Source organism: Podospora bellae-mahoneyi, chromosome 2 (genome assembly GCF_035222275.1).
Source record: "Podospora bellae-mahoneyi strain CBS 112042 chromosome 2, whole genome shotgun sequence".
Taxonomy (NCBI): domain Eukaryota; kingdom Fungi; phylum Ascomycota; class Sordariomycetes; order Sordariales; family Podosporaceae; genus Podospora; species Podospora bellae-mahoneyi.
The window spans coordinates 426,135-444,290 of NC_085881.1; the positions used below are offsets into that span (position 1 = coordinate 426,135).

Genomic DNA, 18,156 nt, shown 5'->3' on the forward strand with positions numbered 1-18,156 from the left:
CCCACCCGGCATGCGGTTCTTCTGCGACCTTCGTCATTCCTGAAAACGTTCTCAGCTTCGTCATGCGCCACCGCCGTGACCGGCAGAATGCGGGGCAGCGCCGTGCAACAGCCACAGAGCGAACAAAGCGTGGGGAAAGGTCTTCGCTGATTGGCCACAGGATTATCAATCGAAAAGACTGCCGCCCAGCATTTGGTTATCCATGGGGCATGGAGAATGCGCAAAATCGGAGTTCCGTCCCGCCCACCGAGAAGGAAACTTTTCTTCCCCTACATCTCGCACAACTTTTTTTTCTCGTACCATGGCAACTCTTGCACCATCAGCCATCAGACAGGCATCTCGCTTGGCATCCAAGTCGGCCCTCACTGCTGCACCCCGGCATGGCCTCCAGCAGCTATCACGAGTAGCGTCTGCGCCTGTCCAGCGCACTGCTGGCAAGAAGAGGAGCTATGTGACCGAGTCGAAGCGGGATAACGCCCAGGTCCAAACCGAAACCGCCATCCGTCTCGACAGGAAGGAGCTGGAGAAATCTGGGCTCACCATCACCTCCGAGAATGGCTCGACCGAGCATGTCAGCCCAATGGCTGGTAGGTCTTTTCCCATTACGACTCGATATCTCGGCTCTAGCATGCTAACTCCGAGCTCGCAGATGTCCTGAAGGCGGCGACCATAATGGATGAAGGCCAACGGCCCATCTATATGGATATGCAGGCCACAACTCCACTGGACCCCCGCGTGCTTGATGCCATGATGCCCTACTACACAGGCTTTTATGGCAACCCACATTCCAGGACGCACGCGTACGGATGGGAGAGCGAGAAGGCGGTCGAAGATGCGAGACAACATATTGCCAGCCTTATCGGGGCTGATCCCAAGGAAATCATTTTCACCAGCGGAGCCACGGAAAGCAACAATATGAGCATCAAGGGTGTCGCCAGATTTTTCGGCAGGTCCGGCAAGAAGAAGCACATCATTACCAGTCAGACCGAGCACAAGTGTGTGCTTGATAGCTGCAGGCATCTCCAAGACGAAGGGTTTGAGGTGACATATCTTCCCGTCGAGTCCAGCGGTCTCATCAACCTTGACAAACTGAAGGCCGCCATCCGCCCCGACACAATGCTTGTCAGCATCATGTCGGTAAACAACGAGATCGGTGTCATTCAACCCATCGAGGAGATTGGCAAGATTTGCCGGGCCAACAAGGTCTTCTTCCACACAGATGCTGCTCAAGCAGTGGGCAAGATTCCTCTGGATGTCAACGCGATGAACATTGATCTGATGTCCATCTCTTCCCACAAGATCTACGGCCCCAAGGGAATTGGAGCTTGCTATGTCCGCCGGCGGCCGAGAGTGAGAATTGACCCCATCATCAGCGGTGGTGGCCAGGAGAGAGGTCTTCGTAGCGGCACGCTGGCTCCCGCCCTTGTTGTTGGGTTTGGTGAGGCGTGCCGCATCGCAAAGGAAGAAATGAAGGTATGTCTCAACTTTTTCCATGGTTCGCGTTACACATACACATCCCCTGGTTTCACCTGATGATCTGCTCATACATGCATGGCTTTCTGAAGTCCGTGACAAGACTGTACTGTTGAGAGACAGCGCCTTTTCTGATTGGAACCTTCCCTTCTTTCTCTTGACACAACCGAATATTTTGCTTGGGTGGAGCTAACAGGCAAAACAGTATGATTCGCAGAGAATCAAGTTCCTTTCCGACCGGTTACTCAACGGTCTCCTGTCGATGGAACACACGAGCCAGAACGGTGACCCGGACCACTTTTATCCCGGCTGTGTCAATGTCTCGTTCGCCTATGTCGAGGGTGAATCCCTGCTTATGGCGCTCAAGGACATTGCCTTGTCTTCGGGCAGTGCCTGCACCTCGGCATCGCTTGAGCCCAGCTACGTATTACGAGCCCTGGGCAACAGCGACGAGAGTGCGCACTCCAGTATCCGGTTCGGTATCGGCCGGTTCACCACGGAGCAAGAGATCGATTACGTCCTGAAGGCGGTGACAGAGCGTGTGGGCTTCCTTCGCGAGCTGAGTCCTCTGTGGGAGCTTGTCCAGGAGGGTGTCGACCTCAACACGATTGAGTGGAGTCAGCACTAAGCATGGAGCGGCTGTTTTGCGTTGGAAATTGTTCATTTGGGCGGGCTGGGAGTGTAAAAGCAACAGCAGCCACCACAACACCTGTATAATACGTGTATCTACCTACTGCGCAGAATGATACCACGGGGAGCTAACAGCACCCTCACGATGAAATGACTACCTATTACTGGTCCCGAGTTGAGCTTGACTTTGCTGCGTTCCCCTTTGCTGCGACTTGTGTTTTGACTGGGCAATCTCCCCCTGCTATTCGGTCCTTTGAGAGTTGATCGCTGACCCAAGGCGTCGAATGACCAGATTTCTCACATGACAGACTTGACGACATGAACATGTATCGTCGTATATGGGATGGAAGTTGGCTGCTTAATATCCGACCTTATCTTCTTTGTGTGTTCTCGCCCCCGTCGACATGGTTCTAGATTGTAGTCACTCTCGGACGCCCGTAGTTTGTTCAATTAGAAGCACGACTGGTCACGATTGCTGGATAGCCTGGGAGTGGGGTGGCATTGACATGGTCTTGATGATGTTGAATGCTCATCGCGAAACATTTGGGTGGTGGTAGTGTTGTTGTTTTACGGGGGGCGGAACGTGTGTGGCTCAGACTGGACGTCCTTTGTGGCTAATCCACGTAGTGGTCAGGCGTTGTATGTATAGAGCTGGCGTACAGAATTGTAAAGTTATCGTGGACGACAAAGAAGGCATGCAGGGTAGGTTGCCGGTGTGCCGAGCGAGATGGCTGCACAGAAAACCCTACTACGAATTATGTAAATGCAGGTCAGCCTTGGGAGTGATTTGGCTAGGTGCAGTTACTGTGTACACGCCGCTATCGTACAGTATGCATCGGAGAGAACTGCACTCATACCCTCAGCTGGGCCCGTATACTGGGTTTCACAGGGAAGAAGTGAGCCTGAGGATTATGGGATTGGGGTGGTGTTGGGTGGCTGTTACGGGGCGAGTGTGGAGATGCAGGGCATATGGAATAGACAGCTTTTAGGAAGATTGATGATTGAGTGTGATTTTTGCGTCCTGTTCTCACGCCAGTGTGGATGCCGGGAGGCCGGGATGAACCGGAATAGGGACTGGGCATATATTCTTTACGATGTGTGATTTGCTTAGTTCCGCCGTGTCGGGTCGATCGGAGGGGCGCTGCTCGGGAACGGTAGCCACTTGTGAGGTTTCGAATGAACAACTTTCCTCTGGGTACGGATTCAAGAAGAAATCAAATTATATTCCCGGCAGGAGGCCTGTTCGTGTTGATCAGCGCGTGAGGTGAAATTCAGCCTTTTTTTCGTCTTTATGGTGGAGAGCTGGAAATCATGTTAAATCTATGGGCCGATTGGTAGGACAGATTTACACCATGGGGTTTCTATCGATGAAGTACTTTCGTAATTGTATAGCCAGACTGCTCGAAGTACTGGATAACTGAATTGTCAGATAAATTGTAGATGGCCAGCTCCTCAACACCCACTGTGCTTCACTGATGTCCTGAAGCTGGGCTAAAATCGCGTACCTATCCTACAACATAATTTCATATGCTGGCAACAACGGCAAACTGAGAGAATGCGGCGGATGCATGCGCAATCAATTGGAACCATGTGAGGATAAGAGCATTAGTACAGTCTCATTTCTGATTTAGGAGCTTCTGAGCCGCGAGACAGATTTGATAGGGCTGAAGCTGGTAGGTGCGCAGGGGTCTACGGGCGCGCTAACGAACAGGCGGGGTGCGCGCTATGATGTCACCGTCCGTCCCATGACCCCTATGACATCACTCGCAACCTGAAACACCAAGAACAACATCGTGGACGGCGGAAGGGACTGCTCAGAGAAAGGCAATGACGTGAAGCTACCAGTAGCTTCGGACCTGGCTTTGTTCTTGACGTCTGCAAAATATAAGACAGGCTTTTTCTCAGCAACAACTCTTCTCTCTCCATCAACCAAACACCTTGAACAGCAATCAATACCTTTGAAGACAAACAACACTCTCAACTTCAACTATCTCCATCGCAAATATCAAACAACATGTCTACCGATAATACTTCCACTCTCAAGTCCTACGTCGACTCCGCTACCGGAGCCGTCCAGAACGCTGTCGGTTCCATCATTGGCAGCAACGGCGATCAGGTCGAAGGACAAGCCAAGAAGGAGAAGGCTCAGGCTGAGTACGATGCCTCGCATGCCACAGCCAAACTCCCCGGCTTCACAGCTTCTTCGTCCGGCGCCGTGACCAAGGACCATCCCGATCGCAATGCCGGTTCATACAACCAGACTGCCGGTGCTGCTAAGGAGTTTGTCGGAGGAGTGCTCGGCAATGAGGTATGTTCCTAAATTAAAGGTTGTCCCGCTCGTCACTATGAAGGGGTGCTAATCAGTGTCTGCAGAGCCTTAAGCAGTCCGGCCGCGAGCAGAACCTTCAAGGTCAAGAGCAAGAAGCCAAGGGCCAAATCAACGACTACGTTTCCGGTGCCGCCGATCGTGCTGCTGGAACCCTCGGCAGCGGTATTGCCGGCCTGACGGGTGACCGGGTCAAGCAAGCTGAATACCAGGACCAGCACGACACCGGCAAGACTCAGCAACGCGGAGCCGAACACGACATTGTCAAGCAGGCAGAGGCGAAGCAGTAAATCATGATTTGGGGAGAAGCAGGCGTTTTCATTGCATGGAATTCGGAAATAGCATGAACCGGTTGATGATACCCTAGGAGAGTGAACCGTATGTTAGTAGTGCAAAGCTCTACATTACCTAGTTTAGGTCTTTTTTTTTTTTTTTTTTTTTTTTTTGAGATGTTGAATGCAGGTGGCATTTTCTAAAATTTTTGATTTGGCAGACCCTCGTGATTGTTGCTATTTTTGTTGCTTTCCCAAAGACATGTTGTGCCTGGCGCGAGGTAGAGATCTCCGATCTGGAAACCTTTCAAGTTGGGGAACACCCAAGAGCCAAGAGTTCTTCCCGCATGTGAAGTTGCTGCATTGCCGCAAAGTACCCGAAATTGTGTGCTTGTCGTGTGCTCAAATTTCAGGCAATAAAATCATCAAGGACCATGAACAGTCTCCTGGCGAGGCAGCTTCATTTCAAGCGAGTCTAGGGTCCTATGCTTTCCCATTGTGTTTGAGGACTCATTCCACACCAAAGAACAGGTGAGGAACTGAGCCAGGAACGAGTTACCCTGGTGTCAATGCTTTTCAGCTGGACCAGTCAGGAAGGTCACAAAGAGACCATCGCAAAGTTCAAGAGTTCCAACTTGGGTAACCTGCATCCGTTGGAAGTTTAGTTATCTTCATTGGCCTAAACATAACGGCCTATCGAGAAGGCTGGAGATTTGTGAGAACCTGATCCAGTCAGCTTTCCAAGCATATTGTTCACTACACCGGAGGAAGAAAAGACGATACTTCGGTGAAGTTTTAGTGGAGCATCACCGGGCACCCCCATATTTTTGGTGTCCGTCCCCCCCACGTTCCCAAGCAGCACGGACCGTATCTTCTGCGCATCGTGGGAGGTATCCCATATTGAGATTGTCCATTTTAACTGGCCATGAATTTCCGCCGCTTACATTACAAACCGGACCGTTAGGTATGTTTTTGGCCGGCAATGACGATTTGTCAACCGCATTGGATGCTAGTTATGCGTATAGAAGACGCAGCTTTGCTGGGCTAGGTACGAGGTAGTGCCTCAGGCCCCAGAACAAGGCCCAGAGGCAAGGCTTTATCCACAAGGGAAACAGTCCTGGCTGCGAAAATTGGCCCCCAAAGTCTGCCTAACCTTTGCTGAGTGCCAATCTCCAGGTCTTTTGCCGTGGGTAGGTACCTGTACAGTGTTCTAAAAAAAGGATACATTCTGCAGCGGCATTCTTCTAGCCTTCGGTTCTTGATTGAAGCTGTGGTGGAGGTTGTCGTTCGCTGTCTTCCTTGCAGTGTGCGTCGCGTTGCTGCCATTTTGGGCAATTAAAGCTGGGCTTGGCATGAAATGCTCATTTGATTGGTCCAGCTGGTTTGTCTTTGGTACTTTTCAACGTCAAGTGCTCCGACACCCTTCTCGATTGCGCTTTCCACTCAAGCAGTAGGTATCTTTTCTGGAGCAAGGAGGCAGCGAAATGCTCGTAGGAACCACGATTCAATTTGGAACCTCTCTTGCTCATCGATTTTACTAGGTCCGGTTTCTTCTACACCACGACCTAGGCTTGGTTCATGTGCCTCAAGCAGACCAGTAGACACATTCATATGGACCTATTGGGATGGCCAGTCGCTACAGAGATGTCTACAAATGCCAGGTTCTTGCACCACATTTTGGTCCTCGATTCAGATGAGCCGATTCCTTCCCTTCATCCTCTCCCGCAGGCCCGATGCCGTGTGAACATATGTTGACTGCCTCGCCTAGCCGTGAACAAGCCCCTTTGCTGCCGTTTCGCTACGTTGTACGGTTCCTGGCGACCCATTTTAAGACCTCCCATCGACCGGGCTGTTTCACACACGATTTGCTCGGCTGTCCAGGATTTTTTTTTCGAAGCTTATCTCATTGTACTCGTCTCAATGGGAGTCAAGACCATCATTTCTTGAAATCACTCTGTTCTCCGCACCATGGCCCCCAACCCTTCCAAGTCTCTTTGGAAGCTGCCTGCACCAGTTCCACTGGGAACGACTAACTATGATCCAGCTATCGAATCAGAAACCAGGACGCTAGTATCCAGCTTTCCGAATTTCAGGTATTTTCTCATTTACCAGTCAGGCGTTGCCTCCCACATCACCCTGCCTCTCATCGCCCTCCAATACCACACAAGGTGTGGTGTCAATCCGTATGTGTAAGCTTGCTCAGTGATCAACTGCTTGCTATTTTCACCCCCTTGCGTATACCCTCTCATGGTCCTGAACCTATGGCTTCACGGTGTAATGTCGAGATGGTGGGTTACATGGGGCTCGGAAGCAAATAGTCGGGACTACAAATCCATATCCGCCTACCTCCAATTCCTTACTCCCCCTGGAAGTGGTTGTAGTGCCTCATGCTTGCGTCTGGGTTATGCAAAGAACCTAAGCCGCACTCAACTCACCCAGCGCAAAGTGTGTTTCCTGGCTGCCTTGCTCTGGGTACCTCTTCATGGCTATCCGTCGGGTGTTCTGTTTTGGCAACCACTGGTGATGGGGTCAAAATCTACAACTGCGACCATTACACCATCAATATCTGGACTTGAGGCTGAGTCATCGGGTATCGTCACTGAGTGGTGACCGAACTCGTAGCTACATGTCTTCAGATAAGTTATATACTCTTAGTCTGTCCTGCCCTTCCGGTAGAAGATCTGTCTTTGCATCACCAGCAGCATCAGCGACATACCCACCTGCATATCAAGCAACATAACAAAACCCGGTTACAATCGAGTCTACATCCACGACGTCCTTGTGCTCTAGCCATGAAGAACAGATCTAGCCAACAGCCCGCAACTATGAGAGTGGCCATCGCCGGAGCTGGCGGCTTCGCCCGTATTCTCGCCCAGTACATTAGCCAAACCCACTCTGTTCTCATTCTTTCAACTCAGGTCAGTCCAATGTCGTGTGTGGTGTTTCAGATCTTTTCAGCTAACATATCAGCAGCCCCGGCCCGAGGTGGATGAACAATGCCCTGGTTGTCAGCTTGTCGTTGTGGACTATCAAGATATCGAGAATCTTCGGTACGCCGTTCTGGGAGCCGATATCATCATTTCAACCATCTCGGGCGCCGAGCAGCTCAATCTCATTGATGCTGCTCGTCGTGCTCGGGTTCGTCGTTTCGTCCCTTCTGAATTCGAGGGCGACATGTCACGCCGACCGACTGACGACCCGCTGGACCGTGGCGGACAATCCGCCATTGAGATGCTGGAACAGCTCCACATGCGATACACTATTTTCTCCTGTGGCATCTTCATGGAACGCTTTGCCCCGGGAGGCTTGCAGACCTATCACATGGGGGCAGGATCGGAAGTTCAGGGACCAAGTGACTACCTTGTTGATATTCAAGGCTGCAACGCTGAGATTATCCCCAACAACCCAAGTGGCCGGTCAGTCCGTGTTACGCTCACATCGGTATACGACGTGGCCCAATTTGTCACGGCAGCCATCGATCTCGGCATCAGCAACTGGCCGAGAGAATACCGCATGAGGGGCGAAACGATGACTGTTACTGACTTGGTTCATACATGCTCCGATGTTCGTGGGGGTTCGTATTTGCCCCTTCTTCTTTATCGTGCTTGAATACCTTAGGTACTGACCTGCCCACTAGTTCCATTCAACCTTACTGCTCGCCATTACCGTGAGGTCGAGGCCCAAGTCGAAGAACTCCGGCAGAACGGGGATTGGGGCTACTACTACTTCTACTATCAGCGGCTCCTGCAGACGGCCCTTGGAAGGTACCACGTCCATTCACCCAATCTTAACGACGATGTTCAGGTACAACCCATGTCATTTAGGGCTTGGTTGGAGAGGTTCTGGGGTGCGGCAGCCTAGGCCTCCCGCTGAATCATGGTAGCACAATCTTCATGGTGATGTCTGGGACACAAGATTGGGCTACCAGTGGAGGCATGCTGGTGACATGCAAGAATATTGCGGCTCTTTCCTTTGTCTTAGATGTGACAAGTTCACCTGGCATTTTCTCATTGGGGATTCTTCCCATGTTTGGCATAGATGCGGAGCTCCAGTAGCCACCGGGTTACTTTTCATCGCTGTTCAGATCATTCAAAACTACCATATACAAGCTGGTCTCATAATAAATCACTCCTCTTCTATGTTTACCTGTCGTCGCCTGGTAACTATTGTTTTAGATCACCAAAATTCGCCGCCAACCACTTGTCACGCATAGCCCATCAGCGGGGTGGCACGGACATTTGCTACTGAAGCTCAGGTAGCAGCATTGCATGGTGTAGAGAGGGTTGGAAGACGATAGCCGCAACTTCAGGTTAGATGGGAAAGTTCCAGGGCTTTCCCACAGAGCCTCAACAGCGGGCTGAAAAATGCGGTGGGCGGCGGCCACCAACCAAATTGTCAAGTGCTCTCACACTGCAAGTTCACATGCAACCTGGAAGCCGTACAGCCAACAGCCAACTCTAGTCCGCCGGATCTGGATCACCATGCATACATTCGTCGTAACCCATCCATTAAGCTATCCATGCCACCGCTTCTCCTCTTTCCAAGGTCAGGAATACAAATAGAGTGCGCCGTGCTCGACGGTAGTTGGACGCACAAGGATGGCACGGCCCGGGCGACACTGAAGGACCCTGGACACCCATAGGGCTGGCCCAGCAGTGGGGATGACTGGGTGATCCCTGTCCACTGGGAATTCTATGTACAGGACATACGTACGTCCCCATCGTGTACGGTTCTTTTCTGGACCAAAGCAGTTTAACGCCCCATTCAACAATGTGGCTACATGATCGATGTAGGTGAAGTGCTAGGCACACTTTTCTGGGTCTGAGCACACCTCTCTGGCTACTCACCCCATCTATCATCAACTACACTAGCAAGTACCGTAGACTGACCCGAATGGAAGGAAGCTCACCTTACCCCCTAGATCCCCACCTGTTCGCGGCTCTTTGCCTTACACCCACTTTCCGGTCAAGAAGTATTTCGATTCCGCGATATCCAAACATCAAACAAGTCTTTTAATCCAGTTCAGCACCCCTCCGTTGTAACCAAACAATATGCGAAAATAAATACAAGACCTGCACCGCGCCCCAACAGTGAATCCAAGTCCCTCCACCATCTACCCCAATCTAACCTTACAAGACATCGTCGCATCGATCGCATAATGCACAACCCATTTTTCCAGGCAAAAAGATTAGATGAGGCTGTGGGGCAACAAGTCACCTGGGGAAAGGCACAGACGAAACAACCGGACCGGCAGTAGCCGAAGTGCAAGCAGCATGTTTGCTTGTTTCAATTTCGTTCCTTCCATCAAAGAGAGGAAAATAAACGATTCCAGAAGGAATAATTAATCAGCCAACCAGATGTACTCCTTCTCCATTACACGAGCTGCCTGAGGGGCACATGGGATGAAATCTGCCGTGATTGCCAAGTTAGAGGAGTCAAACATCCGTCATCGCCAACGTGATGATATAGACACATCACGCCCGATGTGACGGTTACAGCACCAAAAGCAGACGCTCGTGAAACACATCACCAGCGCCTACGATGTCATCAAATCTCTCGTCGTAAACCACACCACAAGCGCGGCTAATCACTGCTTCGGCAACCTTGCCAACCACCCCTCTTCTCAATAGGCATCGAGATAAAAGACATTGACTGGCAGTTCCTTAGTTAGCCGAAGCAGTGACATCGCCATCGCCATCGCCATCTCCACCCTCGCCGTAATCATCGCCGTACTCAGTAACAATCCAAAGACAGAAGCGCTCCCACTCGACCGCCCATTCCTTTAGGCGTTTGGCTTTCAATCCAGACCCCACGCTTGCTGCACGAATATCCCGTATCCTTTAGGCAATTAACAAGTGGTTAGTATCTCTTACCTCTTCAACAAGGACGTAGATGGGAACGGAGTGATATCCTCGCTCCAAATCCCCGTATACTCCTATCCGGATGGGGGCACAACTTACCATGACTCAGGAGGCTGGTCCTCAAAAGCAGCCCACCGAACACTGTTCTCCGCCAGAGACCCGATTCCAGCCAGGCCTAATGACTCCCACGCATGCAGTGCTGTCCAGAACTGGTTTGTCATTCCCAAGCCGGCACCTTCTCCCGCATGTTCCTTCGCATCACCAAGTGACAAGGCACACGGAACACCCTGAGCGATGAGGGCCAGGAGCGGGTGGTTCGAAATGTCGCCTTTGCCCGGTACCAAACAACTCTCTACCAGGATCCTCTTGTCCTTGACAGCCTCCATCATGCGCGGGTGTCTGTAGAGCGACGGAGCATTTCCGAGCCTCCGTGTTCCGAGCAAAAGAGCATCGAAGAGGTTGCATTCGCCGGCTCCATCAATGCCACCCCCCGCGTCCAAGAAGAAGGGTATTTCGACTTCTTCCAGTGCGCACTGCTTTCGGAACCAGAAGAGTTCTGGTAGCATGTCCGTGAGCGATCTTCCGAGAGCGTCGGTGTCGGCGAGGTCGTAGCCGGCCACCAGGTCAGACCAGATCATTTTGGCCGCGATGCAACTATCCGCATCCTCAATGATCGACCGTTGATCCTGGTTGGGGGTGGTTGACCAGATGATTCGGAGTCCCCAGAAGGGCGGTCGCTGACCCAGGTCGTCGGGAGTGGTTGTGGCTTGGCGGCAATAGCTGGCCGCTTCTTGTCCGATGACGACGAACAACTGGTCAGAGTCGGATTCTGGCGACTCTGAGCCTGTGCGGTAGTAATCAAGGGGGAAAGTAAGCCTAACATGGGGGTTGTGTATTAGTCGTGACACACTCTCGTTGATCACCATAGTGGTGTCGTTGCCACCCGTGGGGTTTAGAAAAGGGGGAGATGGATTACGAGGCCCACCACGGCGGCCTAGAATAGAGTGTAGAGAAATCCTTACCGTAGTTCTGACCACGATAGACCGTCCTCCATTAGTTGAACCAAGAGATGACGCAGGAACTTTCGGAATATTGGCTCGTAGTAGAGCATGCCCCTGAGTAGGCGTGAATCTGCCCGGCCCTCGGCCGATGAGAAGCTTTCGGTTTTTTCGGTTTGTGGCGTCGTAGTAGTGATGCTGTCATCACTCCTCGATACTACACCGCATCTTGCCTTGAGCCATTTGCTGAAGCCTGACCTGCCTCCTTCGGGGTAGTCATCCGCCGCATTAGTCAGGGGCACAAAGGTTCCGCTCTCGTAGTCAGAACTCCATATCGATTGCTCGCTTTTCTGGTTGTTCTTTCGGAACCGGATTTCGACTCTTCTCGTGGTATCACCCGTTGCCTCTGCCGTAGCAAGATTTGCATTTGAGGATGATAGACACATCCCTGGTGTCTCGAGCGCCAGGGTGATGAGGTGGTCGACATTAGCCAAAGCGAGGGCGTCCATCTGGGCGCGGAGGAGACCGCCTTTTGGTAGCCGCTGGATAATTTGCCATGATTTGGGTTTGGTCATGGCGTCGGGGGTGAGAGTGGTGGTCGTTACATGGTGGTGCTCTTCATCTCGTATCCTGTCGACGATGCGGCATGCTGCCTTCGCGATGGGGGAGAGGGCTTGTCGGAAGGAGGAGTCTGCCTTGTTTTGTCTTTCAGTTACTACTACCTGTTACTTTTTGGGTACGGAGTGGGGTTAGGGTGGGGATGAGGTAGGGTACACATACCGCTTCGCTGTTTGTACTCTTCCTTTATGAGGGCGGTGCGGCTGGAGAGATATTTTTGGAGGATGGGGTCGGAGGGGGAGGGGAGTTCGGTTGTGAGGATGGAGTGGTAGTCTTCGTCTGTGAGGGGAGCCATATTTTGGAGGTGAGAAGATGCCTAGCGGGGAGATTGGTGATGAGATGGTTCGGATGGTGATGTGGTAGTGGGACTGCGTTGTGAGATGACGTCGGGGTTGCGGTAATAGCGGCTGTTTTTGGTCGGCAGCGCTAAAGACGACGTTGGCGGGTAATTAGACGCTATCTCCGGGACGTTGAAGCGGTTATTGTGGGGTCGGAGTTGGCTACCAACCTGGGTAAAATATCATGGACAGCTTTGATTTTATTGTGACCTAGGTTGGTCTTTGTCATTCTTCAATGCATTGGGGGAAGAAGGTCATAGGAACTGAATAGTCTTATTTATTGTCTCCTGTTGCCTGTCGGGGGATTTGTGCTTTTTGAGAGGTTCTTGACTGAGGTTTGTCAAAGCGGAAAATCAGAAGAGTTTGAGGGACGGTGATGCCTGAGCGTGGCAACAAATGCTTGACAGTTGAGGCTCGCAGTTTATGTCCATGATGGAGCGAAATCTTGACCAAAATTGCCGGCCTTTCGATCAAGACACATTCTGGCTTAGCATCATTGCGGCGAGATGTAAAGCTGCTGTTTAAGGCAATTGATGCTCGACCGTTGCATGGTGCATACACAAGCCTCTTTAGCTCCCCGCGATATCCCCGCTCAGCTTCATCCCGATGCAAGATCCACGAGTCGCCAAGGCATACTGTGAAGAATTGAGCCTCGGGAGGGCTGAAAGTGGTTATTAGCAGGCAGTATCGACATCCAGAACTAGAAATACGGTTTCAAAGATGAATAGAATAGGCAAGTCGGCGACATCAACGTTAGAGGGTTTGTCAGCCCGGGTAGTCGCGGGCGTGGGGACATGGTGGGGTACCCTACAGTAGCTATCCGGTCATCGGTCGGCTCCCGTGGGGCAACCACCCCGAGCTACCCCTCCGCTGATTCCGCTTCCTAACTGTCGGGTATCATACAAAGCAGCGAATAAGATTACTGCAAACTCCAGAGTATATGGCTTGGATTGCTTGCTGTTGATCAGTCTCGCTCTGCAGCCATCGTGACGCCATCTATCTCATATTTTCATCCCATCTGTTTCAAACCTCCAATTTCTACATAAACTCAGTGGGCGTTCATCACATCCAATACCTACTCTGTTTTTCCTTTCACATCATCACCTCAGATCGAGTCTCCCTCGCACCAACCACTCTTACTTACACAAGCCACGTCAACACCTACAAAACCCGCCCACCATGTCTTCCTCACCTGAAGCCTCAAAGAAAGGCGGAATCCGCATCGCCATTGACCGTGGCGGCACTTTCACTGACTGCGTTGGGTCCCTGAACGGCGAGACCATCATTATTAAGCTTCTCTCTGAAGACCCCTCCAATTACTCGGATGCTCCCCTCGAAGGTATCCGACGCATCCTCTCCCACTTTCTCAAGAAAGATATCCCTCGTGGTCAACCCCTCGATACGTCAGCCATCGAGAGCATACGTATGGGCACCACTGTGGCTACCAACGCTTTGCTGGAGAGAAAAGGAGAGAAGATCGCCTTTGTCACCACCAAAGGGTTTGGGGATATTTTGTTGATCGGCAACCAGTCTCGCCCCAAGATCTTTGACTTGGCAATCAAGAAGCCGGATGTGCTTTATGAGGAGGTGGTCGAGGTGGAGGAGAGAGTGACGTTGGAGGATTATGCTGAGGATCCGAAGCGGGTGCTTACCAAAGTGGAGGCCAAGGCTGGGACGGAAGAGGCAAAGAAGGAAGAGATTGTCATGGGACTGAGTGGAGAGGCGGTTAGGATTCTGCAAAGACCGGATAGGGAGGTAATCAAGGGCAAGTTGGGGGAGATTTACAGAAAAGGGATCAAGAGTGTGGCTGTTTGCTTGATGCATGGGTATACTTTTCCAGACCATGAAAGGTTGGTGGGCGAAGTGGCCAAGGAGATTGGGTTTGAGCACATCAGCCTGAGCCATGAGCTGATGCCGATGATCAAGTTGGTCTCAAGAGCAACTTCGGTCTGCGCTGATGCGTATCTCACGCCAGCGATTAAAAAGTACATTGCTGGGTTTCAGAATGGATTTGAAGGCGGTAGCTTGGGCTCGAAGAGTGTCAAAAAAAAGGGCGAAAAGAAGGGTGCGAGGTGTGAGTTCATGCAAAGCGATGGTGGGTTGGTGGATGTCGACAAGTTCACAGGCCTGAAAGCTATCTTGTCCGGCCCCGCAGGAGGTGTTGTTGGTTACGCCATCACCTCGTACGACGAGAAGACCAAAGTTCCCGTCATTGGGTTTGACATGGGGGGTACCAGCACAGATGTCTCGAGGTACGGAGAAGGCAGGTATGACCATACCTTTGAGACAACGACTGCCGGTGTCACCATCCAGTCTCCACAGTTGGATATCAACACAGTTGCCGCTGGTGGCGGATCAAGGCTGTTCTTCAAAAATGGGTTATTTGTTGTCGGTCCCGATTCTGCCGGTGCTCACCCAGGTCCTGCTTGCTATCGAAAGGGTGGCCCGGCGGCCGTCACCGATGCCAACTTGTTCTTGGGCAGATTATTGCCCGAGTTCTTCCCCAAGATCTTTGGGAAAAATGAGGACGAGGCCCTGGACACGGAGGCGAGTAGAAAGGCGCTTCAGGAAATCGCAGACCAGATTCAGAAGGAAACGGGAAAGAAGATGGACATCGATGAAGTTGCCTATGGATTCTTGACAGTTGCCAACGAAGCCATGACCCGACCTATCAGAAGCATCACTGAGGCCAAGGGCCACGACACATCAAAGCACCGTCTGGCTACCTTTGGAGGTGCCGGCGGTCAGCACGCTGTTGCTATTGCCGAGTCACTGGGTATCAAGCAGATTCTGGTTCATAGATACTCTTCGGTTCTCTCTGCCTATGGCATGGCCCTTGCAGACGTGGTGGATGAACGTCAAGAGCCAGATTCGAGTGTGTGGAGTCAGAACAGCGAGGTTGTTGGCCATCTCAAGCAAAAAGTCGGAAGTCTGAAGGAAAAATCTCGCGAGGCCTTGAGAGATCAGGGATTTGACGACAGCGAGATGGTCTTTGAGGAGTACCTCAATATGAGATATCGCGGCACCGAATCAGCTCTCATGATCATCAAGCCGAGCGATGACAGCTGGGACTTCGGCAGGGCTTTTGTGGAGCACCACCGCTACGAGTTCGGCTTTACGCTAGATGAGAGGGATATCATTATCGACGACGTCCGTGTGCGTGGCATTGGCAAGAGCTTCCAGTATGGGGAGAAGACAGTCGATGAGCAGCTCAAGACAGTCCAGCGCACAGATGTATCTCCAGAGAAGAAGCACTCCGAAGCCAGGGTTTATTTTGAAGGAGGCCGGCTGGATACCCCCATCTACAAACTTACTGATCTTTCCGTTGGCAACGTTATCAAGGGTCCAGCCATGTTGGCGGATGGCACCCAAACCATTGTCGTCACCCCTAACGCCACTGCTTTGATTCTCGAGACGCACGTTGTGGTCGACCTTCCCAAGGCTGCGAAGGACAAGTCCTCTGAAAGTATGGAAGAGCGTGAGGTTGACCCCATCATGCTCAGCATTTTTGGGCACCGGTTTATGGCCATCGCGGAGCAGATGGGCAGAGCGCTCCAGAAGACAAGCGTCAGTACCAACGTCAAGGAGCGTCTTGATTTTTCTTGTGCCATTTTTGACGCGTCCGGAGGTCTCGTAGCTAATGCTCCTCATTTGCCTGTCCACTTGGGGTCCATGTCGACTTGTGTTCGCACCCAGGCCAAGATCTGGGAGGGCAAGCTCAAGAAGGGCGATGTCATCATTTCCAACCACCCGTCATACGGCGGCACTCACTTACCAGATATCACTCTTCTGATGCCAGCATTCAACGAAGCTGGTGATAAGATTCTGTTTTATGCCGCCTCTCGCGCCCATCACGCTGACATCGGAGGTATCACGGCTGGCAGCATGCCCCCTCACTCCCGCGAGCTGTACCAAGAAGGTGCCGCCATCAAGTCTGAGAAGCTTGTTAGCGAGGGCAAGTTCAATGAAGAACGCTGCATTGAGCTTCTTTATCACGAGCCAGCCAAGTACCCAGGATGCAGCGGTACCCGCACACTCGCTGACAACATCAACGACCTCCGCGCCCAGGTTTCGGCGAATCAGAAGGGCATCTCCCTCATCGAGGGCCTCATCAGCGAGTATGGTGAGGATACGGTCCAGTTTTACATGGTGGCCATCCAGAAGAACGCCGAATTCCAGGTGCGCAATTTGCTTAAAACTGTATCGAAGCGGTTTCAAGGCAAGGAGCTCTCAGCAGTTGACTACATGGACGACGGGTCTCCCATCCGCCTCAAGGTGACCATTGACGACCAAGCGGGCGAAGCCATCTTTGACTTTGCGGGTACAGGCCCCGAAGTCTACGCCAACATCAACGCTCCCGAGGCCATCTCGTACTCGGCCATCATCTACTGCCTCCGGTGCATGATATCGGAAGACATCCCGCTGAACCAAGGCTGCCTACGCCCCATCACGGTCAAGATTCCCAAGAAGAGCTTGCTGTCTCCGTCAGACAACGCTGCCGTGGTGGGCGGCAATGTCTTGACCAGTCAGCGCATCACAGACGTCATCTTCAAGGCCTTTGAAGCCTGTGCCGCCAGCCAAGGCTGCTGCAATAACTTGACGTTTGGCTTTGGTGGAAACGTCACGGGCCAGAAAGAGGTCAAAGGGTTCGGGTACTACGAGACGATTGCGGGCGGGAGCGGCGCCGGGCCGTACTGGGAGGGGACAGATGGAGTTCACGTGCACATGACGAATACCAGAATCACGGATTCAGAGGTGTTTGAGAGACGGTACCCGGTTTTGTTGCGGGAATTCTCCATCAGGAGGGGATCAGGTGGTAAGGGACAGCACAGGGGTGGTGATGGCGTGGTGAGGGATATTGAGTTCAGGTTGCCGATGCAGGTGTCAATCTTGAGCGAGAGGAGGGTTTACCGGCCGTATGGCATGGCCGGGGGTGAGGATGCGGAGGCGGGGTTGAACTTGTGGGTGAGGAAAGTGCAGAAGGCTAGCTGGGAGACAAGCTTGAAGAGGCTACAGGCTGAGAAGGAAGGGGAGGGGGGTGATGGTGGTGATGACGAAGGGGAGACGGAGGAGAGGTACATCAACATGGGGGCCAAGAACACGGCGCCGATGAAGGCGGGTGACCGCATCATCATCCAAACTCCCGGAGGAGGTGGCTGGGGCAAGGTAGGTGAAGCGAAGGCACTCGATGCCTCGAAACATGATCCGACCCAGGGATGGAAAAAAGGTTCCCATGCAGCGCGGGAGGATGCCGCTCTGCAGGTCTGACGGGTTGACGTTGGCGAGCGGCGGCGGCGGGTTCGAAACCACATGGAGGCGAGGGAGGATGGTGAGGGGCCACGGGGATGGGGCTCTATTGACTTGGAACTTGTTTGAAGGGTGGAGGAGGAGGGGTTGTTGGGTCCTCCCGAGGGAATGGTCTTCCCTGTCTGCAGAGCACAGACCCATGCACAAAGGGTTCTCTGGGACTTCTTGGGCTCTTGGGATTTGTTGAAGAGACCTTGTTGGTTGGAGTGGAAGAGCATCTTCTGGCGGCGGGTAACCCGGAAAACTTGTCTGGATAGGAATACAGTCTTGGCAATGTTGTAATTTCCCTCTCGTAACGATCCACATTGAAGATGTGCCCAGCCACCGTGATTT

At 52.3% G+C, this 18,156-nt stretch overlaps 5 protein-coding genes across 5 annotated transcripts; 4 read left to right on the forward strand and 1 right to left on the reverse strand.

The window, feature by feature from the left end:
* Nucleotides 1–43: 43 nt before the first annotated feature.
* Nucleotides 44–2,278, forward strand: NFS1 (cysteine desulfurase). Its single transcript, XM_062875766.1, has 3 exons — nt 44–587; nt 650–1,473; nt 1,679–2,278. Exons 1-3 carry the CDS (start codon nt 203–205, stop codon nt 2,099–2,101), a joined length of 1,632 nt encoding a protein of 543 aa, XP_062734281.1. The 5' UTR covers nt 44–202; the 3' UTR covers nt 2,102–2,278.
* A 1,541-nt stretch (nt 2,279–3,819) lies between these two features.
* QC761_200440 (uncharacterized protein) lies at nt 3,820–4,786 on the forward strand. The gene is made up of 2 exons (XM_062875767.1): nt 3,820–4,411; nt 4,477–4,786. The coding sequence occupies exons 1-2, from the start codon at nt 4,118–4,120 to the stop codon at nt 4,717–4,719; spliced, it is 537 nt and encodes a 178-aa protein (XP_062734282.1). The 5' UTR covers nt 3,820–4,117; the 3' UTR covers nt 4,720–4,786.
* Nucleotides 4,787–6,159: 1,373 nt separating this feature from the next.
* On the forward strand, nt 6,160–8,846 carry QC761_200450 (uncharacterized protein). Its single transcript, XM_062875768.1, has 3 exons — nt 6,160–7,619; nt 7,675–8,275; nt 8,339–8,846. The coding sequence occupies exons 1-3, from the start codon at nt 7,494–7,496 to the stop codon at nt 8,560–8,562; spliced, it is 951 nt and encodes a 316-aa protein (XP_062734283.1). The 5' UTR covers nt 6,160–7,493; the 3' UTR covers nt 8,563–8,846.
* A 1,103-nt stretch (nt 8,847–9,949) lies between these two features.
* Nucleotides 9,950–13,205, reverse strand: QC761_200460 (uncharacterized protein). The gene is made up of 5 exons (XM_062875769.1): nt 12,687–13,205; nt 12,341–12,604; nt 11,585–12,275; nt 10,662–11,438; nt 9,950–10,539 (listed from the first exon to the last, which is right to left on the reverse strand). The coding sequence occupies exons 2-5, from the start codon at nt 12,471–12,473 to the stop codon at nt 10,365–10,367; spliced, it is 1,776 nt and encodes a 591-aa protein (XP_062734284.1). The 5' UTR covers nt 12,474–12,604; nt 12,687–13,205; the 3' UTR covers nt 9,950–10,364.
* Nucleotides 13,206–13,695: 490 nt separating this feature from the next.
* Nucleotides 13,696–17,784, forward strand: QC761_200470 (uncharacterized protein; the record flags this gene model as incomplete). The annotated part of the gene is made up of 1 exon (XM_062875770.1): nt 13,696–17,784. One exon carries the CDS (start codon nt 13,696–13,698, stop codon nt 17,782–17,784), a length of 4,089 nt encoding a protein of 1,362 aa, XP_062734285.1.
* Between the last annotated feature and the right edge of the window lie 372 nt (nt 17,785–18,156).

Bases quoted from the DNA above. Each gene is read 5' to 3' on its own strand.
- NFS1 (XM_062875766.1), top strand. From the start codon at position 203: ATGGGGCATGGAGAATGCGCAAAATCGGAGTTCCGTCCCGCCCACCGA. The intron at 588-649 runs GTAGGTCTTTTC...CCGAGCTCGCAG, and splicing joins GCATGTCAGCCCAATGGCTG to ATGTCCTGAAGGCGGCGACC. The intron at 1,474-1,678 runs GTATGTCTCAAC...CAGGCAAAACAG, and splicing joins TCGCAAAGGAAGAAATGAAG to TATGATTCGCAGAGAATCAA.
- QC761_200440 (XM_062875767.1), top strand. From the start codon at position 4,118: ATGTCTACCGATAATACTTCCACTCTCAAGTCCTACGTCGACTCCGCT. The intron at 4,412-4,476 runs GTATGTTCCTAA...CAGTGTCTGCAG, and splicing joins GAGGAGTGCTCGGCAATGAG to AGCCTTAAGCAGTCCGGCCG.
- QC761_200450 (XM_062875768.1), top strand. From the start codon at position 7,494: ATGAAGAACAGATCTAGCCAACAGCCCGCAACTATGAGAGTGGCCATC. The intron at 7,620-7,674 runs GTCAGTCCAATG...ACATATCAGCAG, and splicing joins TTCTCATTCTTTCAACTCAG to CCCCGGCCCGAGGTGGATGA. The intron at 8,276-8,338 runs GTTCGTATTTGC...CCTGCCCACTAG, and splicing joins ATGCTCCGATGTTCGTGGGG to TTCCATTCAACCTTACTGCT.
- QC761_200460 (XM_062875769.1), bottom strand. From the start codon at position 12,473: ATGGCTCCCCTCACAGACGAAGACTACCACTCCATCCTCACAACCGAA. The intron at 12,276-12,340 runs GTATGTGTACCC...AACAGGTAGTAG, and splicing joins AGAGTACAAACAGCGAAGCG to TAACTGAAAGACAAAACAAG. The intron at 11,439-11,584 runs GTAAGGATTTCT...CCCCCATGTTAG, and splicing joins CTATCGTGGTCAGAACTACG to GCTTACTTTCCCCCTTGATT.